Source organism: Cibotium barometz, chromosome 39 (genome assembly GCF_041138505.1).
Source record: "Cibotium barometz isolate CiBa-2024 chromosome 39, ASM4113850v1, whole genome shotgun sequence".
Taxonomy (NCBI): domain Eukaryota; kingdom Viridiplantae; phylum Streptophyta; class Polypodiopsida; order Cyatheales; family Cibotiaceae; genus Cibotium; species Cibotium barometz.
Window position 1 is genome coordinate 43,829,676 of NC_141084.1, and position 26,846 is coordinate 43,856,521.

The 26,846-nt window shown below is 48.7% G+C and overlaps 1 protein-coding gene and 1 long non-coding RNA gene across 4 annotated transcripts; both read left to right on the forward strand.

Moving 5' to 3' along the window:
- Positions 1 to 1,375: 1,375 nt before the first annotated feature.
- Positions 1,376 to 26,029, forward strand: LOC147616129 (uncharacterized). Of its 3 annotated transcripts, XR_015262685.1 has the most exons (5): positions 1,376 to 1,799; positions 11,004 to 11,213; positions 24,627 to 24,768; positions 24,857 to 24,966; positions 25,435 to 26,029. It is a non-coding gene; the product is annotated as an uncharacterized LOC147616129 (long non-coding RNA). The 3 variants fall into 3 exon arrangements; XR_015262686.1 differs by lacking the exon at positions 11,004 to 11,213 and having other exon boundaries at positions 1,379 to 1,752; XR_015262684.1 differs by lacking the exon at positions 11,004 to 11,213 and having other exon boundaries at positions 1,381 to 1,799.
- Positions 15,466 to 18,175, forward strand: LOC147616130 (uncharacterized). The gene has a single exon (XM_086778088.1). It carries the CDS (start codon positions 15,466 to 15,468, stop codon positions 17,998 to 18,000), a length of 2,535 nt encoding a protein of 844 aa, XP_086634214.1. The 3' UTR covers positions 18,001 to 18,175.
- Positions 26,030 to 26,846: the final 817 nt, after the last annotated feature.

Consider the following 26,846-nt stretch of genomic DNA (forward strand, 5'->3'; position numbering starts at 1 on the left):
TGCTTTATGACCTTGTCCTCCTTGAAATCTTACAAGAGAGATGTGTGAATTCACATCTATAATCCCTATTGATTTAAAAAAAAATTAACGTTCCTCTAGGACAAGCGAAATCAACAACATACATTACTGACATTAAACAATTAAAGTGAAAAGCTGCATGTGACACAAATCACATAAAACTTGATTGGCTATATAACATTTAACTTGAAGAGGATATTGATATTTTGGCATAAGATGAATGTGTTTACTTATGCTACGGAGAGTCTACATGTTTTTTATCAGCGATGTGTCTAGAAAGTTATTGTAGAAAAGCATCAAGTCTTTCTTTATATTGTTTCCAACATGCAATACCAGGCGTCAGAAGTGTGGGTAAAATCGTCTTCAAGTAAAAGGAGACAAACTCAGCATTATCAATGGATGTGGCTCCGTTTCATGTCATATCCTCGCGAACTTCTAGAATGTACTCCAATAAAGTAGCTCAGTAGCTCTAGGGGGCACACACCTGTGCTAGAGCTCACTCGCACAATGGAGGTCGTTGTCTCTATGGCCACGTCATTGTCATGAAGCAATGACCCCACTGAACAAAAATCAATTGTCCGCTTGAAAATCTTTCAAACGTCTCGGATAAGCATTGTAACAAGAAGCTTTTAGTTTTTACCTTCTCATGTTCTTGATCATGATAAAAATTAAAAGCTTGTTGTTGCGATGCTTGTTTGAGACGTTTGAAAGATTTTTACGAACAATTGGTTTGTTCAGTGGGATCATTGCTTCATGACAATGGCATGGCCATAGGGACAACGATATTCATGGTGCGAGGGAGCTTTAGGACAGGTGTGTGTCTACTGGAGCTACTGGACTACTTTATTGGAGTACATTCTGGAAGTTCGCGAGGATATGACATGAAATGGAGCCATATCCCCACTGATAATGTTAAGTTTGTCTCGTTTACTTGAAGACAATTTTACCCCACACTTTCGATGCCTAATGATGCATATTAGGGGTAATGTAAAGGAGAACTTGATGCTTTTCTACATTGACTTTCTAAACATATTTGTGATGATAAATATGTAGACTCTCCATAGCATAGGTAAGCACCTTCATCTTATTTTAAAAAGTCAATATCCTCTTCAAGTTAGATATTGTGTAGCCAAATGTTTCTCAGCATGAATCAAGCTTCGTGTGATTTGTGTCACATGCAGCTTTTTACTTTGATTGTTTGCTGCAGTAATATATGTTGTTGATTTTGCTTGTCCTAGAGAAACGTTATTTTTTTTTAAATCAGTAGGGTTTATAGATGTGAATTTCTCTCTTGTAAGATTTCAAGGTGGGTAGGGATAGAAAGCATTGTTTTTTGATCCTTTGTCACATCTCTCTTGTAAGATTTCAAGCAAGGCAAGGTTAGGAAGCATTGTTTTTTAAATAAATAGAACACTTTTCTTTTTGATAAAAAAATACAAAGCTCGAGTTTTTGTTTTGTAAAAGAAGATTGGGTGCTTGTATTTGAGATACATCAATTGTATTTCTGGTTCTATCATGCATGGTTGTGCCCTTGAATATGCCAAGGGGGGCATGGTGGTCTAGCAAGAAAGCAAGATTGCTTTTGTTCGGGTCCTACTGCATGGAAAAATAAAGCGGAACACTTGTATGCACGAGGAAAGCAAGTTTGATTGCTTATGTGTGGGTGCTTGGGCACATGGAAGCGGAGGTTTGCGGATTAGCTCTTTGGGTATCCGTGTGCGGGAGCCAACATGGGTGACCACTGATGTTTGTATTTATTGATGTTGGTTCTTGTCTAACAGGTATGCATTTTTGTTCACAAACCTTGGAATTACTCCAAGGATTGTATTTTCTACAAGCTAGATGGCCCTTAGGGGAATGAATAGGCTTGATAACTAGGTGGTTTCAACCAGTGGTAGATATTTTTGTAATGATTGTGTGGTTCTTTTCCAATTTATCCTTTCTTTTGTAGCCAGTCAAACCCTTTGAGATTCTTTATTGGAAGACTTAAATTTAAGTAACTTATACAGTATGATGAGTGGTTGTAGCTCTTATATCTAGTGGTAATGTATGAAAGTTTTTTTATGTACACATTCTCTAATTAGTCATTTAAATTTTGTTTTGCTAATTAGTCATTAAAAATTTGTTTAGCTTGTTTGTTATAAATTCTTTTGATGTGGTTCAATAAAGAATTTGTGTGTGTGTTTGATTTAGTTATGTATTTGTCTATTTTTTGCAAGTTATTATTATTATTATTATTATTATTATTATTTCTCAGGTGTCTCTCTCATTCACCTCACAGCATGGTTGAGTTCTTGTCAATTGTTACTTGTTCTTGCATTCGGTTCATTTCAGTTGAGCATGTGCGAGGGAGCCTAGTGCATATAAAAGAGATTCTTCAACTGGTCAATCCAGTCATCTACCTTTGCTGTTGGCATCTTGTATGGCTCACATGCGTAGCTAGCAAACAAGACACATGACATCACATAACTCGGCAATCCTGGCCTTGTGTAAGCATGCACTTGGTTCAATGTCTACCCATTAAATGCACACAGAACTACCGAGGCAAACGTAGATGTACTGACCTAGGGACTGACATGGACACCGGAAGAGTGTCATGCTCACAAAAACTAGGCAAGCCATACCACAAATAAAGGCTTGCAAATCATGAAGAGGCGAAATGTCCATGTGCGCCTAGGGAAGATTTGTACATGACAACTAAACTGGGACATGATGTGTAACACCCAGGCACTGCCCATGCAGCACAAATAAAACAAAGAAAATAATGTCAATTAGTCATCTGATTCCGGAAGTCTTGGATTATTTTGGCTCTTCTAAAAAATTACTTAGTAAAATATCATTCATCTAGACGTTCTAGTCAATCTGACCACTAGAGTGCCATACAAGGAATAATCCTCTACTACATGCTTTAGTCATCACTAGTGTGTACAAGTAGTTGGTAAGTCCTTGACATTCAGTGGCATGCATGAGCAGCAAGAGACTCAAATTTGTTGTAGAAGCAAGAGGAGTGGCTGTTGGTATGAATGCAACCATAAATAGCCTCGGTGGTATCAAGAGGCACGTGCAAAAACCTTTCACATCTCACAACACGTGCTATAAAAGCACCCACATGTAACGCCTTGAATAATCTCTCTCTCTCTCTCTCTCTCTCTCTCTCTCTCTCTCTCATGCAATACAATATATCATTCGCCTATGTCTCTGTGTAATCTCTGTCTCTTTCTCTAATTTCTATTGTCGAGATGGTATCCCTCGCCGCCCAGTAGTACGGTCCTGGTCCTAGGTTTTGTGTGGAGTCCCTCTCTCTAAATCCTGCTTTCCTTTCTCACATCTCTGATGAAAAAAATTCATCACAACCTTCTTGGCGTCCCTGGCTCTTCCCAATGATGAAGAAGAAGATGCTGCAAAATGCACTGCGTGCATTGGCACCTCCTTCTTTTACATGTACAGGGGCAGACTTTTCATCGTCATCAACTTTGTGTTGATCGGCGGCTACTACAGCCACAGCAGCCCACGTTGCTGTCAAGCAAAAGGGCGACCCTGTAGTAGACGACAACCGTGCCGAAGTTTATGCAGTCCACACTGCTGTCTGGCAACAGGGCGACCCTGTAGAGCAGACGACAACCCTGACGAAGTTTATGCAGCCCACGCTGCTGTCTGGCAAGAGGGCAACCCTGTCACAACCCATGAAGAGGCATACATTGATGATGCAGATGCACCAATTCCTGCAAGGTACGAGCACGCAGACTACACTCGACAAGCTAATAAAGACCAAAGGGATATGAAGTTTTCGGAAGGGGATTGTTTTTGTCTTCGGCATGGTTGTCACGGTACGAAAATACGATACCGTACGATACGATACCGTACGGGAATTTTTGGTACGATATGAAATTTTCGGATACCGTACGATAAAATACGGTTTTTATTTTTTACACTTACAAGCTATGGAGCTTCAAGCTTGAATGTGAGGGAAGGTTGGGAGGGGAGGAGTCTACAGTGCTTGAGAAACCAGTACATGGATATGTGTCTCCCAGTTGGATCTCCCGATTGTCTCCAAAAAAGAACCTAGATGGGTAATGCAATACCAAAGGTCTCCCAGTGTAGCGTTTATGACTAAGGGACCGTCCTTGCACAAATACGAGGAGTGCATCTAGGGTGATAAGTTTAGGGACTCCTCTCTAGATCAAAATGGCCATGTCCAAATGTTCTCCCTCGTGCATAACTTGAGAATCTAATTGTCTAGCCTACCTATACCAGGGATCCCCAAGTGATGTAGCAAGATTCTCTCATCCTACCAATCAAGTGTACACTACCAGTCTACCTCGCCAGATTTTTTAGGTCTCTCCACAACCCCATATGGAATACTGAGTGGACACGAAAGTTGCGAAGTATTGCGAGCATTTGGGATCTTCGTAAAGCAAGGTTTCTATTTTTTTTTAGCATTTGGAAATTTTTTTTCAAGGGAAAAAAAATTTGGGGAAAAAAAAACCCCCAACTCGTACCGCACGATGTCGTACGAATTCGTACGGTATCGTACCGTACGACTCGTACGTACGAACCTGTTCGTACGCGTACGAGAAACAACTATGGTCTTCGGATTATGAAGCAAAGGTTAGAGCAGGACCCAGGTGGGCAAGCAATGCCCAAAGTTGTCTTTCAGGAGCTTCGAACCCTTTCCCATCCAGAAAAAGATTAATGAGGTGTCAATGCATTTGAAGCTACCTCCGAGTTTGACAATGCACGATGTGTTTCATGTCAATTGGTTAAAGCCATATGCATGTCCAATCCCTTCAGAAGTTAAAGACGAGGCGGAACCAGATATCATTGATGAAGCAAAAGTTATGATTCCAGAACAGATCCTTTTGCACCGTTTCAAGCATGGCTCAAGCCGAAGACACAGACAGTTCCTCATCACGAAGTTTCAAGACCGAGGGACCCACGAAGTAGTATGGCTTGACAAAGAGTTTTTCAACGACTAACCGGCATTATTGACGGATTATTTGGAGGCTATGCAGCTTCCGTCAAGTTAAGCAGAAGGGGATGTCACGTGCATCCCGCACTTCCATGCCACGTAAACATATCTGTACAGAAGGTGCAAGACCTGGGATGGTAAACTAGTCCCATGTGAGCCTAGTCCGGGATGTGTTAGCCAGGGTTCCATCCTGGTCGTCAGAGGTCAGGTGTGCATTGTCCTGCACATGAGTCCAAGGTTATCACTGTGTAGACAGTAGGGTTTGCATTTAGGAAAAGGGGCCAGCCCTTAGGGCTACCCCAAGAACTCATGTGGGCATGGGAAAAGTACAAGACAATCCCCATAAGGGTTAGAAAGGCCCTGGCTATACCCACCAGCCACACCATGGGTAGTAGGTCATGGGAGGGCTACAGACAGCCTAGGGGCTTTTGGCATGGGTAGCCGACTGGTTATCACGCCATGGGAGGGCTGTAGGGCAAGTGTGGGGCAGCCCATACAGGCTGCCCAGCCTCCAGTACAGCAGGCGCACAGTGCCCAGCCCTCATTTTCCATGTGCCCAGCCCAAGTGTGGAAACATGAGCAGCATTATATAGTATTTTTGCTGTATTTATTCAAGTCATGGAGTATTTTGTGACAGCCGACTACTTATTTGTCATGTGCATCACAAATGCCATGGACATTCTCAGAGGCAAACAGATAAAGACCATGAACCAATAGAAGATGGACATGGAGCAGGACTTGGAGCAAAGCATGGATCAGAAGTGTGTCAGCTGCAAGACATTGGTGCTGGCTGCACAGAAAGGACTGTCGGCTGCTCATGGAGGTGGTCGGCTGAACCAGCAAGCAGGGGCAGCATCAGGCGCATCAAGATCAAGGAAGAGGACCAAGTCGGCTGAATTATTAAGCATTTAATGCATTTAATACTGGCCGGCCAGCAGTCGGCCAGTCTACCCTTTGTCCAAGGGACCTATAAAAAGGCCCAAGTACTCATTGTTTTAACCATTCAATCCCACTAGGGGTTTGGATCCTTAGAGGTCCCATAGGGGACAGATTTTAGGGTTAACCACCTTTTTATGAAGGCAGCCAAGGGCTGCAAGATATGTACCCTTTTTGTACCATAGTATGTACTGAAATTCCAGCACTTTCTCACTCTCTCTCTCTACTCTCTCTCTACCTGCGTTTTTGCATCAGATGGTGCGTTTTTGCATCAGAAGGTTTCCAAGAGTGTTTAGGGCTGAAAGAAGACTCCCCAGAGCTTCCGCATGTTACATTATTAGCCAGCCAACTGCTATCCAAAAGAGGTATAAATACCTGAGCCCACAATTCATTCAATCATCTCATCATTTGCCAAGTGTTGAAGCTGAAGCAAGGGCCAGAACAGCCTAGATCAAGCTAACGTAGAAGGGGTGAAGGATTGAAGGTCAAGGGCAGAGATCCATCTCAGCCAAGAAGGTTCAATCAGTCTTTTATTTTCGGTATTTTACATCATTCTAATAAAAGCAAATACACCATTCGTGGTAGGCTCTAATACCACTGTAACATGCGGAAGCTTCGGGGGGGATCGGTAACTTCAATGCTCAAAAAACAGCACACTTGTCACAAGACGAAATTAACGCACAAAACTGAATATAAATGAACAGAAAAAGAGAGAGAGAGAGAGAGAGAGAGAGAGAGAGAGAGAGAGAGAGAGAAGAGGACACAGTATTGGGTCCCAAATACCCTCTGTAGGGCCCCCACTTCAAGTGTAAAGATTCAGCAAAGAAACCAGAATTTCTTCTTGCTCATGTGGTTCGTTTTCAAACTTCGGTGGACTACCCCTTTCGGAGTGACTCATGTCCCTTGAAGGACGGTTGTTTTTCAGCCTTTGGAAGCCTTCAGAAGCCTCCCACACATAGTGGATGGTCAGATTACGCTCTGGAAAGGAACTTCGTTTTCCTGCTATGGCGAGCTTCAACGATGAGAGAGACTAAGAACCTTGGGACCAGAGTGCACCGGGTAGCCCAGCTAGGGCAACAGGCTTGAGTGTTATAGAGATGTTCCAACAGATGATGCAGCAATCGCAGACCGGACGACCAAGTTGTAAGAGCAGAAGGCACAGATCCTGGCTCAGGAAGAGCGTAACCGTTCTCCAGCGCCGCGTTTTCCATCTCCTCCTCCCTCTCCTTCCATTTCCTAGATTCCAGATCCTCTACACAGGGACCCTCTCGCAGGGTCACGACCGGAGCCGCTCGAGCTCTTTGCTTGAGTTGCAAATGTGTGCATTGGAGATCCGACAACGTGAAGATGAAGCCATGCGACACGTGGAACATGAGCGCTACCTTGCAGCTTTGGACGCTAGATTGACACCAGCGGCACCCTCCAATCATTTTCTCGAAGAGATGAACTTCAGTAAGTATGATAGAAACCTCGACCCCACAACTCTTTCTTCATGGTTACATCAGTTTTAAGCTTACTTTGCCGCAGTTAGAAAGACAGATACTGACAGAGTGAGCTTAGCCAGTTGGTACTTGGAAGGTGAGGTCATTCCTTGGTGGACTCAATCGGCTCATGTCCACACCAGATTAGGTATGGTAGCTTATGTGTGGGACGAGTTTGTCCGCGACCTTAAGGAGCAGTTTCTACCGCACTACCTTGAGCGACTCGAAGACGAGTTCAGGGGAGCACGTCAGAACGCGCAACCAGTCCTTTAGTTTGCCAATAGAATTTTGACTTAATGTTTGTAATTAGGCTTATTTGATTCGGACAAGAAAGGCCAATTTTTGTATGGCCTTGACACACAAATCTACTGGGAGGTGCGCATGTTTAGGCCAGCCACCGTCGAAGATGCACTCTCGCTTGCGCAGAGTGCAGAAATGAAGCATAATGGTGGCAAGCCCAAGACTTCCCAACCGGCTACTCCCAAGGCTATCGCCTTGAGGGAAAAAGGCCAGAACCAGACGAGGTCTTCCCCATGACAGAGCACGGGAGCCTTTGGCTCCAAGAACTCGAGCAATGTGTCCAAGCTTACTCCAGACCAGAAAGCGGAGGCAGGCAAGACAGGAGGCAAGTTGAGCGCCGAGGAGATTTCTCAATACAAGGAGGGTAGGTGTTTCTTTTGTCATACAAAAGGCCACACTTCTCGGGAGTGTCATAAGAAGACTACCGCTCCAAAGACCGCCGCCGCAATCTCCACAGCTTCCGTGGTGAGCCCACAGCTCCCACACAGACTCCAGTGGCTGTCCCTAGTTCTTCAAATCCCAATGCTTCAGTTGGAGCAATCATTAGCCGGGGAGCTCGAAGATGAGCGGAAGGGCGCCCATGACCAAGAGTATGAGCGCAAGGAATTGCTCAAGACCTTTGGGTACATAGGTGGCCAGAGAGTCGTCGTCTTGTTTGACAGCGGCAGCACGGAGGACATGGTCACGAAACAGGCCGCTTGGTGTGCCCGTTTCGTCCTAACTTCGGTTGACAAACAAGTTGAGCGTTTTAGCACACGCATAACAACGAGTGTCAAGTATGAAGCTCTAGGTGCTAAATTAGTTATTCACAGCATAGAGTTTGTGCGTAATTTTATGGTTGCCCCTCTTGTAGGAGGGAACCTTTACTTAAATTCTAAAAGCTTGGGGCAGCATAGGATCAGCCAAGAAGGAAGAATAGATACATATCGAGATCCGCAAGCAGGGTTGTTGGAAAGAAATATTTTGCTTGGCAGTGACAATGGTGGAAGCTGCTTGGTCTGCATTAGAACACTACACTTGGATGGTTGATCTTTCTGTCCGTGTAGCGCACTTCGACTAGGCCATTGTTTAGCCACCTTCTAATGATGTTCTAGTGTGGTTTGGTCTTTTGGGAGCTTGTTAAAAATGGGTAAATGTGGAGCTTGGAAGATGTGCTTTTGAGCAGTCAGCACATTTGGATGAAAAGTGCGCTGCTGTGTATGCCTGCATGGGGAATATATTTACAGCTGTTGGCATGCAAGAGGAAGCAAACGATGTTGAAGATTTGTTGGGTGAACCATGAAACGTGGAAAATGTTAAGGCGTGGAGTGATCTTAGTGGAAATGTGCATCGGTTACTAGGAGAAATAAGAGCCATCCCGAAAGTAAGAGTATCTATGCAAATTTTTGATAGATGTTGGAGAGAAGCCATCAAGTTGGCTTGAGGGCTTCTTCTCCACATCCCTGCTTTGCATAACTTGCATTCCATGAGACAACATCTCTTACAGGAAGCTTCTCAAACAATTCTTGTGCTTTTGCAAGCGAACCACATTTCACATACATATCAACCAAAGCACTGCCAAGAAAGTGGTCACTTTGTAGCAACCCCTTGCGGCCACACTTGCATGTATTTGAGAGCCCAAGATTTTTTTCAATTTGGTACAAGCGTTGACCAAGGTCACAAAAGTATGCCCACTATGCATCGAACCATCACTCTCGTAAAAGGGTGAGGGCAAGAAGGGGCTGCCCACATTTGACATAGCCTGATTTTGACCTTTCAATATGTCAACAACTTGTTGTGCATAATGCATATGTTTGGCTTCGACCAGCATGGGGACGAGCTGGTTTCCAAGAGTCAAGCCCAAATGTGCATATGTGTGCAAGCAAGCGCATAATTTCCCTTCTTTTTTTAACTTGCAAAGCATGCAACCAAAGTCATGGTGGGAAGAGAGTGCGAGTTGAGAGAGGACATCGCATCCTCCAAGCTCGGCATCGCGCATGAAGCCAGGCTGCTGCCTTGAGCGTGTGAACCATTGATTGCAAGATGCTCCATTTTTATGGCTACTGAGTGTGGCTGCAACATCTACTTCAAATTGATGCTGTCGTAGTGCACCAAGCATAGAGCCATATGGCATCCCCATATATTGGAAGTCATTATCAAATCTCTGAGATTGGATACAAAGGGGGAAGGTCCTACACATTGAGACAATCACTGCTACAAGTCTAGGAACGGGGGATAGAAAACCTACAAGATGCTAGAGGGAGAGAGTAGAAAGGTGTGTGTGTGTGTATTTGTTTGATTCAAGAGGCATGCATTGTGTTCCAGCATGATCTTGCAATCTCATCAAATATTTCAAGACACATCTGATGCTGACCTCGCATCATCCCTCACCATGAAATAAAAGCCTTCACACATGCAAGCACCCATTGCCAAAGCCCCCACCTTGACAGTCCTCGCAGCTTGCACTCACAAATAGAGCACACCTTGACAACGCCGTACATATTCTATAATCAATGTGTCTCATAAATTAGTTTCCCCTTTTAAGCAGATCCTACAGTGCCATAGGCTTTAAGATGCCAAGTAGAGGTTACCGGAGGGATGCCGTGATGCCGCATGCATTGATTTTTGCCCTGTTGCACATATCATGCAGTTGATGAGAAGACAACCTTTGAAATGAAACGTCATATGAAACCTTGATGTAGGCTGAGAGATTATTCTTTCAGAGCATACAAAGCACATTAAAAACGCTTAATTTTTAAATATAATAGGACAAATTTCTATCCAAGCAACTTAATGGCCATATGGTGAGTGGAAGAGAAAAATGCAAGTATTTCATCGCGAATGGAGAAATTTCATATGAAACCTGCGAAATTCATGTGTGTGCAAAATTCATATGAAACCTTTCTTTGTGTGCGCGTGTGTATGAATCTGAGTGTGTTTGTGTGCGTGTGCTGCATGCATGTGTGAGTGTGTATGTGTATGAGTCTGCATGTGTGCTCGGAAAAGAGAGAGAAAAATGTGTCAACCGAATCATGTGTGCATGTGAGAGTGAGGTGTGCAAGATGGGCTACATTCAACTCCACTGCCATTTTATTTTGTTGGTACAGAAGCAGAGTTTGTTAACTAACAATTCCAGCTCTGTTTTGAGAACCTTTTGGAAGCTTTGGATTTCCTTGGTTGTAAACAGATCTAGGGTACAAATTCTACACATTTTCTGCCATCGAGGGCCAGAGATGTTGAATCATCTTCTAGAGTTGGTTTTGTCTCTTCAAGCTTTTGTTTTTGCTCCTCAACCTTTGTAGCTAGTTGTTCTTTATCAGAGTAGGTTTGCTTGGTAGCCATGCTGGTGGTGGTGGTGGTGCCTGCCCTATCAGAAAAGAGATGGAGAGGGATGTGAATGGGACAGGGAGAGAGAGAGATTTGACAAAGCAGAAAAAGAAGGGAGAAAAATGTGAAAGGAAGGGAGAAAAATGCGCATGGATTCGAAAAACAAGACTTCACTGCTTTACTGCCACGTAATTTTGTTTTGGGTATGACACGTCAGCCGCTTGCAATTTAATAATTAAGATTTCTTTTTGGAAAATTTGAATTTCTGTATTATATCATATCAAATAATATACAATCTGTCTTTAAGAATAATTAAGATTATTATGTAGCATGCCTGTAAATTCGGATCTTCCGGCCCAAAAATGAAAACACGCACACACACACACACACACACATGCAGCCAGGCGCAGCGCGATGGCGAGGTGCAGAGAAAAAGTAAATTGGCGTGCGTGCATGCATGTTTTTGTTCGTTGCTGCGCCCCCCTCCTCGCCATCTCGCCCCCCCCCCCTAGCCTCTTCGCCTTTTCGCCCCCCCCCCCCCCCTTCTTCGCGCCCGCCTCACTTTTGCAGCGCCCCGCCCCCCCCTCCGCCAGCTTTTCTCCTCCCCGCCCCTCTTTCGCGTAGCTGCCCCCCCCCCCCCCCCCCCCCCCCCCCCCCCCCCGCGCGGGCTTCTCCTTCGACATTTCGCCCCCCCCTCCCCTTTCGTGCTGTCTGTCCCCGCCAGGGGGTTTTGTTTTTTCCTTTTCCTCCGGTCTTCGGCCTCTCTGTGTGCAGCCCGTTTCTTGCAGGATTTCCGCTTTCGCCTCGCCTACGCCTGAGCTTCAGACTCTGATGGAGACTCCTCCCGCCTCGCCTCAGAGGGACTCATCCGCAGCACCCTCGCCCGTCCCCGAGGACATCCCCATCAGGCTTTCTGTTTCGCCGGAAGAGGAAGCGAGCCTCACCGTAGAGGTGGAACGCCTTCAGGCTCATTCCACCATCTGCCGTATAGTCGGCACTCGCCCCAGCAGAGGGGAGATTCGGGATCTTCTCCAGGCCCGCCTTCTTGCAGATGTGGGCAAGATCCTGGACGTACAGCTACTGGGCCGTGGATATTATCAGATCGAGTTTGAGACCGCCCAGAGTGTGGCCAAGGTCCTTGCCATGAGTCCCCTTGACATCTGGGGTGCTCGGGCTTTCTTCAGACCTTGGCAGCATGGCTTTGACCCAGCAGCGGCTGAGCAGGGAGAGCGTCTTTTTCATGTTACAGTTTGCTTCCCTGGACTCCGTCGGGAGTATCTTCCGCTCCTCTCTCGGCTAGGAGCATTGGTGGACTCGGTACTCGAGACTGGCCCCACAACAGCTTCAGTGGTGGCCAGAGCAGCTGGGCTACCCTCCGTCAGAGTTTTGGTGTCTGACATCTCCTCCCTTCCTAAGGTCATTCAGCTACCTAGGATAGGGGGGGGATGGATTGATCAGAGAGTGGAGTTTTCGGGGCTCCCGAACCAGTGCTTCATATGCAGGCAGGTCGGCCATCTGGCCAAGGCCTGCCCTCGCAGGAGACCTCGACCCTCACCACAGCAGCAGGCCCTTGATGGCCCGCCCACAGATGCGGCACGGCAGGCTGCCTCCGGGACACCTGCTCAAGCCACAGAGACTTCGGAGTGGCAGCCTGGACAGGGGCGCCGCCGAGGGAGACAGCCCCACAGCAGCACGCACAGAGACCGCTGCAGCAGTAGCCACAGTCTCAGCCTCACTGGGTTCCCGTGAGGAACAGCTTTGCTCCCCTCCAGGAGGAGACACCTGCAGTGACGACTGAGGATCAGGAGATGCCAGCACCCCCTCCTTCACCCCCCCACCCCCACCCCCATCCCCTCCCACCGCCTCGCTTCCACCTTCGCCTCCTCCCGTCCCCGCTCCGGTTTTGGCAGCGGCTCCCTCTCCACCCCCCTCGCCCCCCCCTCCTCCCCCCCACCCGCCTCGCCTTCCCGAGAGACCCTGGCAGTCCCCTGGCGTTCGCCCGCAGTCCGGAGGGCGCTGAGCACCGACCTCGCTCGAGCACCACAGAGGAGACCTACCATGCCGATTCGGGCTTCATGGATATCATCTATCCGCAGTCGGCTGAGTCGCCTCGGTGTTAGACAGCGATCGGAGGCTTTCGATTACGCCTTCACTCAGCTTTTTGGAGCAGAGGGCCCCCATGAGCCAGCACCCATCCGAGTTCATGTAGTGATACCTCCGGCCCGCGGGGAGGAGGCACAAGATGCAGCAGTGGCATTTTCGTTCCCTCTATGTGGCCCTTGCGACCGGGAGTGGACGCTAGAGCTCGCTCTTAGCACTTTGAACTCAGGCAAGTTGAGTTTTCTCATCATGTGAGTGACCTGGAGGTGACAGATGTGATAGGCCGGCTCTGGGAGCTGGCTCATTTTTTCTTGGATCCCGGGAGTGTGGATGCCTCAGGGATTCGTCATTTGGTCGTGCGTATAGTGGCAGACTTAGCGCGCGACCCTGGATATGTATGTATACACGAGGTTGCTCTGTCAGAGCAGGAGGCAGTCGCCATGGGCCACAGCCACTGGCGCCTGATCCGTGATTCTTGCAGTCCACTGGGTGGGCAGATTCGCAGCCGCTCGGATGGGGACTACTCTCCATCCAAGCCGCTTGCGAAGGCCCGCCGCACGGCTGAGACAGCATCCACCTCAGTAGGTCACCCATGAGGATCATCTCATGGAATGTACAGGGCCTGGGCGGAGCACATTTTATACGCTATCGAGGTTGCTTGAGGCAGGAGCTTCAGAGAGCAGGATCCGGAGATTTGGTTCGGTGATGCCTGGTAGATGGGATACCTTTTGGTCTGCAGGGTTTGGTCCTTTGGGTGGACAGGGAGGAGTTTGCATGGTCATTGCAGATGTATGGCGGCAGGCCATTGTGGATCGAGGGATCATTGTGCCTGGCAGAGCACAGTATGTCATTCTGAGGATGCATGATGAGCTAGTGGGCGTGCTCAACGTCTATGCGCCTAATCATGCTAGTGCCAGAGCAGAGTTCTGGACCCAGGTTATGGATGCATTGCCAGAGGCCGCACATTGGTGTGTCGGGGGAGACTTCAACATGCTTGAGGACCCGGCCGATAGGGTGGGAGGCAGTCATGTTACAGTGCACGGCACGGAGCTTGCAGCTTGGGACCGGTTTTGCATGACACTGAGGATCACTGATGCATGGCAGCATGGGGCCTTTTCCCGCTCTTAGGACAGTCTTAGTTTCTCTCGGTCGGATCGCCGACAGGGAGGGACTAATCTATCTCGGATTGATCGCTTTTATGTGGGCGACTGGTTAGGGGAGCGAGGGGGCTCCGTCGGCATTCTCGCTGGCACCTCATTTTCAGATCATGCACCAGTTATCCTGACATTGGAGGAGAGGACACAGGAGCCCAGCTTGCAGTTGAGGATCCCAGAGAGGGTACTTACAGATCCCAGTCTCGCTGAGGACATTGAGAGGATCTGGCATGATAGTCAGTGCTCTGACCAGGATGCAGTAGGCCAGTGTGCCCAGGGACTCATCGAGCTTAGCTCTTTTCTGCACGCTGCAGCTTTGACACGGCTGGGAGAGATTCGCGAGCGGGAGCATCGGCTGAGACGCAGCCTTGCCTCGCTACAACGCCTTCAGGAGCAGCAGCCTGCATGTGAGTGGTTGGCGTCACAGCTGAGCCAGGCACGCCAGGAGGTTAGAGAGGCAGAGGAGCAGAGACATGAGTTTTACTATCGTCGTCAGGCCTCTCAGTGGACGCAGCTTGGTGATAGAGTGACTGGGGAGTTTTTTGAGATCACTGGACCCCGCCATGCTCGGGCAGGAGTCCGTCAGCTTGGTAGACCGGATGGTTCGGTAGCTACTCAGCCCGGGGAGATCAGAGCCACTGCCACTGCATTTTATAGAGACCTGCTTTCAGCGGAGTCAGCCACTGAGGACAGAGATGCTTGCAGACAGACTGTGTGGGCCCATGTGCAGAGGAGGGTCACAGATCGTATGCGTTCAGTTCTTGGTGCGCCTCTTTCAGAGATTGAGCTTGCCGAGGCCTTGAGGGTCCTGCCGCGACATAGTTGCCCAGGGGAGGACGGACTGACGCCGGCCTTTTTTATGCGCTATTGGGACCTATTGGGGCCAGGCCTCCGCAGGGGCTTTCAGCATGTTTTGGATACTGGGGTGATGCCGCAGAGTTTTTCAGAGGGCTTGATTTATCTTATCCCCAAGGGGGAGGGAGTATCAGATAATATTCGGCATTGGAGGCCTATTACGATCCTCAATACTGTCTACAAGGTCTTAGCAAAGGCCTTGAGTTTGAGGATCCAGCCCTTCCTGGGGGAGTTGATTCATGCTACTTAGATAGGATTTGTCAAGGAGCGCAGTATCCTTGACAACATCTTCACTTTCTGGGAGGCGACGGCCCGAGCTAGATTTCTTGGCGAGGACTTGGTCGTGATGCTTCTCGATTTTGAGAAGGCATACGATAGAGTTGATTGGGGTTTCTTAGAGGGCACTATGCTTCGCTTGGGCTTTGAGCCAGGATGGATCAGAGGGGTGGCGGCTCTGTATTCCACAGCTCGCAGCCAGGTGTTGATTGCAGGAGGACGGGGGCCGAGTTTTGAGCTGACCAGATCAGTCCGTCAGGGGTGTCCCCTCGCCCCTTTTCTTTTTCTCTTCTTTGCGGAGGCTATGAGCATGTATTTGACAGCAGAGGAGGTTGGTTTGAGAGGACTCCAGCTCCCAGTCCGGGGGGAGGACCTGCTTGATGCTGAGTTTGCAGACGACACGGGCTTATTTTTGCATGGCCAAGAGGCCAATCTTCTTCGGGCAGAGCAGTCGCTCCAGGTTTTTAGTGCAGCTTCGGGAGCATTGATCAATTGGCGCAAGACAGTGGCCTTTTGGATCAGTAGTGCTCCCACTCCGGCATGGAGCCCGGACCCCGGTTTTAGATGGATTGCTCCAGGCACAGCAGTGCGGTATTTGGGATGCCAGATTGGCCTAATTTTGTCACCTGAGCAGCAGATTGCCCCGCTTCTTCTGAGCATTCGGAAGAAGCTTTTGTATTGGAGTACAGCTCGACTATCCTTGGCCGGGAGGGTGGTGGTGGCAAATCAGGTGCTGTTAGCGACCATGTGGTACATTACATCTTGCTGGATCTTCTCGAGCTCTTGCATCAGCCAGGTACAGAGGCTGATCAGGAACTTTTTGTGGTCTGGGCGGGACGGTCAGCCAGCTCGGGCAAAGGTTGCATGGGCAGTTATTACACTTCCGCTGGCTCAGGGAGGTGTGGGCATTATAGATCCAGTCGATCAGAGTAGAGCCTTATTGGGGAAGCTTATTGTTCGGGGGTTGCTTCCAGGCGCTGAGCCTTGGAAAGAGCTCCTCTTGGAGCGGCTACAGGCTCGGGCGCCCCCAGCAGGGGGCACTTGGGCACCAGAGATTCGCTGGATCTTCAGAGAGATGAGGAGGACAGGCCTCAGTAGAGGATGGGAGGACAGATTTGCTTTGAGTATCCTGAGAGCTTGGGAGCTGCTTAGACCGGGGCTCTCTCAGCGACCTCCTTCTTGTGTTGAGGAGCGGGCCAGACAGCCGCTCACCTGGAGCCCTGCGGTTCGCACAGAGCAGGGTCATATGCTGGGTTCTCGGCCTCGTCTAGCCTGGGGGCCTTTAGCGGCAGGCCCAGCTCGTAGCTTTGGAGACTGGCAGGCCTTCTGTAGTCTCCCAGAGGAGATTCAGGTGGAGAGGTTGAGTCACTTCAGAGGGGGGTTGATTATGAGGGATGATATCCAGGAGGCACTCACAGAGGAGTGGTTCACGCCTCTCGAGCCAGTGGCCCCACGGTGGATGGGAGCCTTTACTCAGTTGGAGATCTTGATTGCGATCAGAGCTTGCACTGAGGATGGCAGTTGCCTCTACTATGAGATTCAGGATGAGGGCAGACTCCAGCGAGTGGAGGTGGAGTCGCCTTTGGTTGCAGAGTGCACTTTTCAGAGGATTCGGGTAGTGGCCGCCGCTTCTCGGAAGTGGCATATTGACCCCGACCCTGCTGATGTACTCCCGGATTGGCGCTTATGGGCATATGTAGCGCGCCCCTTGGTCCGGCTACAGTGGGACCCCGGGGAGTACGAGTGGCATGATCCTTATGCATCCCTTGAGGCCACAGAGATTACCTTTTTCCAGTATACTGTTCGGCTGCGACGGCATATTTTGACGGCGAGGAGGACGGTCTCTCCAGCGGCAGCGGGGCATTGGCGGCTACAGGGACTTTCACAGGAGTTCCTGGAAGATTTTTGGGCTCGGCTCTGGGCTAGTCGACAGGCCCGCAGGATCTCAACTTTTCAGTGGCTGGTCGCCCCCCACAGGGGCTCAGCAGTTGGCACTTGGCTTGTTTATAGCGGTCTTCCAGCGGCCTGCGTCCGATGCGGCCACCCTCTGGAGACACAGAGACATTGCCTTTGGGATTGCCCTCAGGCGCAGCAGATTTGGCTGCGGAGGCTGCGTATTTTGGCTCCCCTCTCTCCAGAGGGTATGTTTACGTGGGGTGCCGCTGCTTGGTCGACCTCGTCAGGGCTGTTATGGGCTATGAGATGGAGCAGGGCAGTCAGGCCATCAGATTTATTAGGGGCCAGCCTCGCTTGGTTCCGGCACCGGATTTCTCGTCCGCCCGCCAGCTGGACACAGGAGAGGGATTTACGATGGGAGCTCCTCAGTAGCCTCACCATCTGGTTCACCTGGAGGGCCCGGTGCTTTACGGCCTTTGAGGGGAGATTGGAGCCACCAGCAGAGACAGTACGGGGGATTTGGCAGGAGTTGATCCACACCCTGCGAGGACAGTACGATCGCATCCGGGGAGACTCGGACGAGGCGATCTTACGGCGCCAGGCCTTTCACACCACTTGGCGCTGTGGCCCCTTCTACACCTTACACACGAGATCCCCCCGTTGGCACTACAGGCCACCGGTTTGGCTCTTCCCCCCCCCTATTGTATGATTTAGCCTCTCAGTCCTTTGTACTGATGCTTGTATTTTGCAGCACCTAGGGAGAGTCTCCCGGGCTGCCATGCTGTATTCACTGCTCTGTCTCTCTTATGAGCAGGAGAGATCTTTTGTAGCCTTACGGGCGTTTTTTATATAACTAATGAAAGGATCTTTTCTCAGGGAAAAAAAAAAAACCATGAGAATACAAATCATTATCACCATGAGAATGCATTTGACACAACGTGTAGATCTGACCCGAGCGGGCGCTTGTGTGAAAGCGACCAGTGTAGCCAGTGACTTTATAAGAGGCCGGAGGCCTCATAAGACACATGAGACCCACTAGCTTGAGAGCTAGTGCGTAGCCTGCGAGGCTAGCATGGCACGAGGTCCCCCGAGGGGGTTAGGCCGGGTGGTATAAGACACCGTGGTTTTAACGTTGTGGGCGCTTGCCTATGGACGCTTGGGGGTGTCACTGGATGGTGACTATGGACGGGTGGTTGATCCGACTCAAATCCCTTCAGTGGTCCCGTAACTAGGAGCATGCCTCATTTTATGTTTCATGGTATCAGAGCAGCCTGGCTACGAGGGGATCGTGTGTGCGCACATGGGAAAGGGTTTTGGAGAAAGAGGATTAAATTTTAATTGAGAAAAATCAAGTTTTCATTTTTAATGTGTGTACCAATTTATGTTAAAGAATTGCATATTGAGCATGTGTGTGCATGCAATTTTTATGCAGGAGAAATATGGTAACTCATTTAAAAAAAAATAAAAAAATATGAAATTTGCCATTTTAAAAAATTATTTCTTGCTCTGTATTATAGGAGGAGGGAAGTATTGAAGTACTTTTATCTTCTTGCTCTACAATGAAGCAAGCAAATAAAAATGTGTATTTTTCATGAAAGTTAAATTTGCAGGTATAATTTTAAATTTTCTCATTGATTGCAAAATGTAGATTCTCTCTATGGGTTGCTGGTGCTGGTGCCGAAGAAATCTGTCAGGGTCCTCTATCTAGGTACATCATGGCTTCGCCTCCTGTCTGCCAAGAGGGTCTCTCTGCGTCTCCTGAGCTCAAGTAGAAACAATCCCAGGCATCTGTCATCCTCAAACTCCATGACCCTGCGTAACGGCCCAAAACCCTCTCGGAAGAGGCAGTGATATCTCCCTCGGATCTCATAATAGACTGTACATCGGCAAATGTAGCGTTCCTCTATCTCTACCTCCTGGTAGCATAGCTGACAAATGCAGTCAATCTGATGCACATATCGCCTTGTCTCAATCCGCAGCTAGTGTGATGAGGTCCGAATCTGTCCAATGGCACAACGAATCCCATGTGATAGGTGTACATCGATGTACGCCGGGCGGGTGATAAAATCATCCGGTGAGAGGTGTAGAAAATGGCTCTTGTAATGAGCCATTTTCGTGCCCAAGGGCTTAAGGGGGCTAGTCCATGTCCTCTGTGTGTCCACTCTGATGATATCCATCCTGATCACGTTGTTTTGCTCTGAGCGGGAGAGATCCAAAAATGGACAATCCAGACTGTACTGAAAGGGTGGTAGTGCCTCTATCCGCAAACCATGTAGGTCAAACCATGATCTCATCTGAGCGTACCAACAATGAGTATCTCCATCCTCTGCCAACTGCCAATTGTATGGATGAGGTCAATGCCAATCGGGAGTACCTCTGCTGCTGAGGGAGCTCCCATAGCCGCTGTAAAAAGGTAACTGCCTGGAATAGGGCCTCGGTTACTACTGGTGGGGCACCCAGCTCAGCCCGAACAATCTCGGTGTGACAAGCGTATCAAATAGCCACAATTTGGTGCGTGGCTCCTGAAACTGTATGTGTGCACATTGCCTCTCAAGTGCCCCCAAGGCTGCATGCCCTCGAGCTAATCTAGCTGTTGCTGCCTCCTTCAGGGAGAAACACGGTCCTGTGAAAGTAACTTCCAAGTAGACATATGACCTGACGTACTCTACCGGCTGCGTGGAGAGAAAGAGGATGTGGATTTTTCATGTAGCCGCATGGAGAGAGAGAGAGAGATCTAGAAAACTCATGTTGCTGTTGAAAAGAAATCATGATACATTTTTAAAAAAAAATTAAAAAAAATGTGTGAAGTTTGGGCATGGCCAAAGTTTTGGCTCCTTTTTTTTTTTAAAGTGACTTCAAAAAAAACCCCCAAATGTGAAACCTGCATATTGATTTAAACTTTTGCATAATCCAGAGAGCAAAAAAGTGTGCACACAACTTGGATTTTCTCAGGCTTGTAATGGAAAAGAAGTCGCCAGTAACTTTGCCCCCCACCTGGGTCCAGTGGGATGCCTGTCTGTGAAAGTGGGAGTCATGCGGACTCTCCTCTATAGAACTGAGCTCCTGGCGGGCCTGGCATAACCATGTCTCTATCCAAGGGCGCTCCGAGTGGCGCTGTTGAAGCCGCTGCAATGAGGCAATGCCCTGTCGCAAACCTCGCTCTGCGTCATGGAGCCGGGCAAGTCACTCCTGTGCCTCATCACTGAAGGTCGTACTCAGGGTACTCAACCGCTCAGCAGCCGTGCCAGCATACTCTCCCTCTGTCCACTGAAGGCTTGCTCAGACCTCCATTCTTCCTGCCCTGTCAGGGTCCACTACAAGACTCTGGAATCCGAATAGGCTGGGATGATCTCCGTTTGCCCTTCTCCACATGAAGTATGATAGGCGCATGATCAGAAAGCATAGTGCCTGCCAAAATGCTGATCGAGCCACTGTGGGCCCCTAGCCAATCTCCAACGTAGAACTTGCGAATCCTAGAAATGTTGGTGCCTCCAACCAGTCTATCAGATCGCGAGAAGGCTAGATTGCCACGCGCACGGCCAAATGCCTCCTGCCATTCATGCACAATCCTCAGTGTCATACATAGCCTCTCCCAAGCAGCAAGCTGTCCCATGAACTGTGACGTGGCTGCCACGTCTTCTGGGTCGTCTATCATGTTAAAATCACCCCCAATGCACCAATGCTCGTCAGCTGGCAACTCCTTAGTGAGCCGCGTCCAGAACTCAGCACGACCACTCGCTTGATTAGGTACATACAGATTTAGGACGCCAAGCCTGACATCTCCTACGTGCACAATGATCCATTGAGCCCTCCCTGGGATTATAACTCCTCTATCCACAATGGCATTTCGTCAGGAGTGTGGTGACCGCACATAATCTGTCCACAACGTTGGATACAACTCTCGCATAAGTGAGCTCCTGAAGCATCAAAATGTCAATATCCCCACCAACAACTAAACATCTCTGAAGCTCCCACCTCAAGGGCCCCAAAAGTGCATGAAATTGGGGCCTCCCATCCTTTGCACATTCCATGAGGCAATCCTCATGACTCTATGGAGAGAAGACTGATACTACAATAGCAACTATCCTGGCAAGCTTAGACGAGGGTTTTGATGGGGAATAATTTGCGTCTAGGCGACCTCGTACCGAAGCAAGCCGATCATACATAGCCCGCCTGAGCATAAACTAGGCACTGCACGCACTCGTCAATGCAGCCGTCTGGTCAAGATAATCCTCATGGGGATGTACATATAGCAAGGGGGCCGATGAGCCGACGTAAATAAGTGTACAACAATATCGCGCTCTCTTGATCCTTGAGCATCGCTCACCATTGAGAATTTGGCCAGAGCCCAAAAAGCATCAAGCATCTCTGAGACATCCCTGTGGCCCAAGGGCTGGGAAAACTCTAGCGATTGCTCTCGCACCAAGGCAAAAGCCGCCTCAGAGGTCCAATCCTGAGAAGCAGAACCACAGAGCCGGAAGGAGAAAGCGACTGCTGAGTCCATAGCCTCGCCCCCCCTCGCTGCAAGAAAGAGGACGTGGACCTGGAGCTTCGTAGCTAGAAGCTCAGACTTAAAGTCGCCAAAATACCGCGTGAATCCATAATCAAAATGCTCCCCGCGCAAAAAAGAAATCAAAGCTCGGTGTCGCTGGGGGAGCTGCCGACAATGGGGAGGTGCTGAGAACCAGTGAGGGGCGACTCGCCGTCGCCTCATCCCTGGAGGAGTGGCTCAAGGAAAAAGCAACTGCCTCACAATCGGAGAAGAAGCGCCAGCGGGGATGGGGGGGCGGCGGCGGCGGGGAATTAGCCTGGGGGGCTGGGGGAGGGAGGAAGGGGGGGGAGGGAGGACATGCGGCTGGGGGAGGGAGGAAGGGGGGGGAGACGAGAAGATGGGGTGGGCGAGGCGGGAGCGGGGGGTGGCTGTGAGGTGGGGGGAGGCTGAGGGGCTGGCTGGCCCTCTTGTCCCCCAACCACAGAGGGCTGGGAAGCCGGCGGGTGCTTGGACATAGCCTCACGGCCAGGTCACGGGCCCTCGTGAAGGACATCAAATCTGTTTCTAGTGGGAACCTACTGCTGAGCTGGAGCGGCAGGCCTCAGAGCTGCTCCCTGACGTCCCCCTGTACCTGTACTTGTCCGCCATTGCTCCGGCGCAGGCTGCCAACCTTGCTCGGTAGTCTGCACCAAAGTACCTGCTGTCGAAGTAGTACCTGTTGCTGATGAGGTCCCAGGCGGTGAGGGCCCAGGCGGAGCTGTCGTGTCAACCCCCTGTCCACCCGCTGCAAGAGCGAACTCCGGGGAGCATGATCTCCTTCGGTGGGTCGTGTGGATCTGGAATGATGACCCGTACTGAAGGAAGGCCTGCAGCCTTTTGCTACCACCGAGGCTGCCGTGCGGGGAGACTCGAGAACGGCGTTGAATGCCCGGCCAAGTTGCGGAGGAAGGTGAAGATACTCTTGTCGACGGCCAGGGAAACTGACTGTCACTGGAAAGCCGGTCTCCTCTCCAAGAGTATCGGTGGCTGAATCCATGGTGCCAGGGCCTAAAGTGCACCCGAGCTGCGCGAAGCGTGAGGGGACTTTGATATAGTACTCTGGTCACCATCTGGGGGGTTTCAACTTTCAAGCTCTATCTGGTAGTAACCCCGTCCCAACGTCTGGGCATCTACTATCGTTCCTGAATCTGCGAGCAAGTGAACCTGGAGAAGGTCTCGAATCCCCTCTCTGCCGCCAGGGCGGCTACCAACGACCTTGCAGACCACAGATGTGTCCTGCAACCTGTCAATCTCTGCTATGAGGCTCACTTTCTCCTCCGGGGAGAGAGACAGTCGGAGGGCGTCGTCGGCGGGGACGGTCGAGGGGGCTTCTGTGGAGTCTCTCTGTGAAGGAGGTGGGTCCGCCATCCGTGCCTGCTTGCGGGGGCGGAAGAAGGCAGGAGAGGACTGTCGGACAGGAAACTTGCCGGAGACACACACACACACAAACACCTACACACGCCCGAAGGCCTAGACCCAAGAGAACCCACTGAGTCACTCCACACTAACCCTCCACTCCTAAACCCACCGAGACAAACAAACACACTAAAGCTCAACTCCTAAAACCTACTCACACAAAAACACAGAAACCCTACACACACTCACACCCACCCAAACACACACACACACACACTAACACCCTCCCGGCAACTGGGGCAGCCCGACACGAAGGGGGGAGGCAGGCGCGAGGAGAGGAAAAGCGCGCAGCTGAGAATGAGCACGCAGCCAGGCACACCGCGATGGCCAGGTGCAGAGGGGTGGCGAGCAGGAGGCGACGCGACGAGGGGGGCTGAGGGGTGGTGAGGAGATGGGCGCAATGGAAGGGGGTTGGCAAGTGGCCCGCAGCGAGTGAGCTCGTCACTTCAACTCCTATAAACTTTGTATTCTCATAAGTGCTAATGAATTTAAATGAACATATTCACAACTTGATTGGTGAGTGCATTGAACAATGAAGGAATTACAGGGTAAAATTCAAAGCAGAACTGTAAGCTCAATTATTGTCAAAGAAAAAATAAATTGGCGTGTGTGCATGCATATTTTTGTTGTGTGTGTGTGTGCGTGTTTGGGGTCTGTAATGCAAGCTTTGCAATCCATACCGTAGGACTCCAAAGCTGCAGTTTCTATGGAATATTCCTTCTCACAAAAGCTTTCGGGTCACATCAGAAGACCTTCTACCAGAGTTACGCTTCTGTGCTGTGCCCTCAGCATTCATTGCTAGTGAGTAGTGCTTCATCACAGGTGCAGTGTAGAGCGTGGCTGTCGTTAAGGCTAAGTGAACCGGTGTAGTGCAGAGCCTGGCTGCCGTTAAGGCTAAGTGAACCGGTGCAGTGCCTGGCTATGGTGAAAAATTTAACCTCAACTTATGGCTTGCTGGTATTAGTATTAGCACATGCTTGGTTGTATGTGCTAGTGCCTCCATGGATCTATTTTAGCCTTCATGAGAGTTGTGTCAAATGCATTCTCATAGTGATAATGATTTGTATTCTCATGGTTGTATTTTCTTGGTGAAAAATTTAACCTCAACTTATAGCTTGCTGGTATTAGTATTAGCACATATGCTTGGTTGTATGTGCCGGTGATTCCATGGATCTACCTTAGCCTTCATGAGAGTTATGTCAAATGCATTCTCATGGTGATAATGATTTGTATTCTCATGGTTGTATTTGGTTGTTTGTATCACGGAAGGGATTCCTCAACAAGATATGGTGTGTATTTTGGGTGTTGACAAGTAAAAATTAGTTGTGCATGCACAGCAGGCAGCAGATTCATAATTTTTGTTTGCTATTTTGCGAGTGTCATTGCAGGTCCGTGTTAAAGCTGCTATAAACAAGCAGTCGAAGCCTCGATTGATAGGTTCAAACTGCCCTAGCATTATCAAACCTGGTGGATTACACACCTGGAAGAATTAGAATCGTGTCTCGATCAGGAACTTTAACTTCTGAAGCTGTAAGTATTTTTCAGGCTCCTTTGCAAATTTAGTCTTGATGAATCACTGTGGGGAATGTGTACATGCTGCTGAGTCCTAGTGTTGCAGGTTTTCCAAACAACGGCGGTGGGTTTGGGCCAATCAATTTGTGTAGGGATAGGAGGCGTTCCCTTTAACGGCACAAACTTTGTTGACTGCCTGAAGCAATTAAACTGAAGGTATGGTATGACCTACCTTTATTAAGTGTGGATGCATCCGTTGGCTTCACGCTCTCAGTCTTGTTGCTGCTTGCTATTCATCCACCTCCGAGTAGTTTTATGTATTTCACTCAGCAAGGATTGGCAACCCTTTTTTTTGGGTCTGTCAGTACACCGCATCTATTTTATTATCATTTATTGAATGATAATAAAATAGTACCTAATTATTTATAGTGCCTTTCAATTGTAGCTGCTGTTTGAATGAATCTTCTCTAGTAGAATTTTCACCTGTAGATGCTTTCTTAATTATTTTCTGGATATGGTTTCTTGTGAGCTTTCTGCAAATCAGATTCTAAATGATCTTAATGAGTAGATATAAGCTTGTGATGAATACTGTTTCTTTTGTGTCGTGATGATGTGGTTTTCTCATTTGTTTCTCTACTCAGAAGGTTTTTTTCTTTCTTTCTTTCTTTGTTTGGAATAATGAAGAGAATGGTCCGTCCTTGTGGTACAAGTCTTCCACGACCTCTGATAAGAAGAATGGTGGAAGCCGGAGCAGTACAGGAAAGATGCATTGGTGAAGATCTATCCATTATACGCATCGTTGATGGTATAGGCGCACCGTCCTGGTCGTTGTTCCAGGATTGGGCGTCGGATCTTGGAGAAGTGGATCCCTTGGTCCTTGCGGTGGTCGCTCCTTCAAATGCGATCATCGAAACGGCTTTGATGCCTAGCCCAGTATTGCATTGGCTGTTGTTTGTTGAGGCTAATAGTATCATTAGCCATTATGCGCCTTTGCACATACAGGCATTTGCAGCCAGTGCACCGGCAATTCCAGGTCCGCTCGCAGCTCCTCAAGTTCCTATCCCTGTCCATCATGCCAAAGTTGCTGTTTGTGCCGTAATTGAGGCTATCCAAAATCCTCGTGCCAACTATCCTACCATCACTGGACTTGGCACCGGTAGCTATATTTGTAATGTTATATATCAGTGGAGGAATGCAGCAGTGACAGTTGATGTATTCAAACCATGACAGTTAATGTATTCAAACCTGGCTAATTTAGACGTATTCTTACTTTCAACTACTTATTTGTTGTACTAATTCTTTCTATTTTGGTACTTCCCTTAGTGCTAGGCTTCATTACAGCTGAGTCTGCCCTTTGTGTGAATATATGCTCTTATGTGTTTGTGTGTGTGTGGAGTGCGTGTGTGAGAGCATATCTTGATACAGAGTTCTACACCCACTATTGGGTGCTGATGACGTTAGTGGGGATGTCGTAGTATCTAGTCCATACAATGCATAATGGAGTTAGTTATATAGTCTTGTGGATGACTACCATGAGTATATAACATGTACGTTCCTAAAAGATAAATTTGGATATGTTCCTCGATTCATCTAGGTATATATTTTAGCCATATTAGTGGACATGTAGATTTCACATCGTGAAATTTTCGTCCGAGTTGCGGCCATTTGATATTGTGCTAATACTTTCTATCTTTAGTGATGTATTTTCTCTATCAACTACTTATTTGTTGTACTAATTCTTTCTATTTGCTACTTCCCTTAGTGCTAGGCTTCATTATGGCTGAGTCTGCCCTGCATCTTCAGAGGTATGATACAAACTCAGTAGGAAGGCCTTTGTGTGAATATATGCTCTTATGTGTATGTGTGGAGTGCGGGTGTGAGAATATCTTGATACAGAGTTCTACACCCACTATTGGGCACACTGATGACGTGAGTGGGTATGTCGTAGTATCTAGTCCATACTTTGCATAATGGAGTTGATAGTTATATAGTCCTGTGGATGACAACCATGAGTATATAACACGCACGCTCCGAAAACATGAATTTGGACATGTTCTTGGATTCAGATGATACAAGAAGATGGTATTAAAATAATA

Coding starts and splice junctions, on each gene's coding strand:
- LOC147616130 (XM_086778088.1), top strand. CDS start 15,466: ATGCTTCTCGATTTTGAGAAGGCATACGATAGAGTTGATTGGGGTTTC.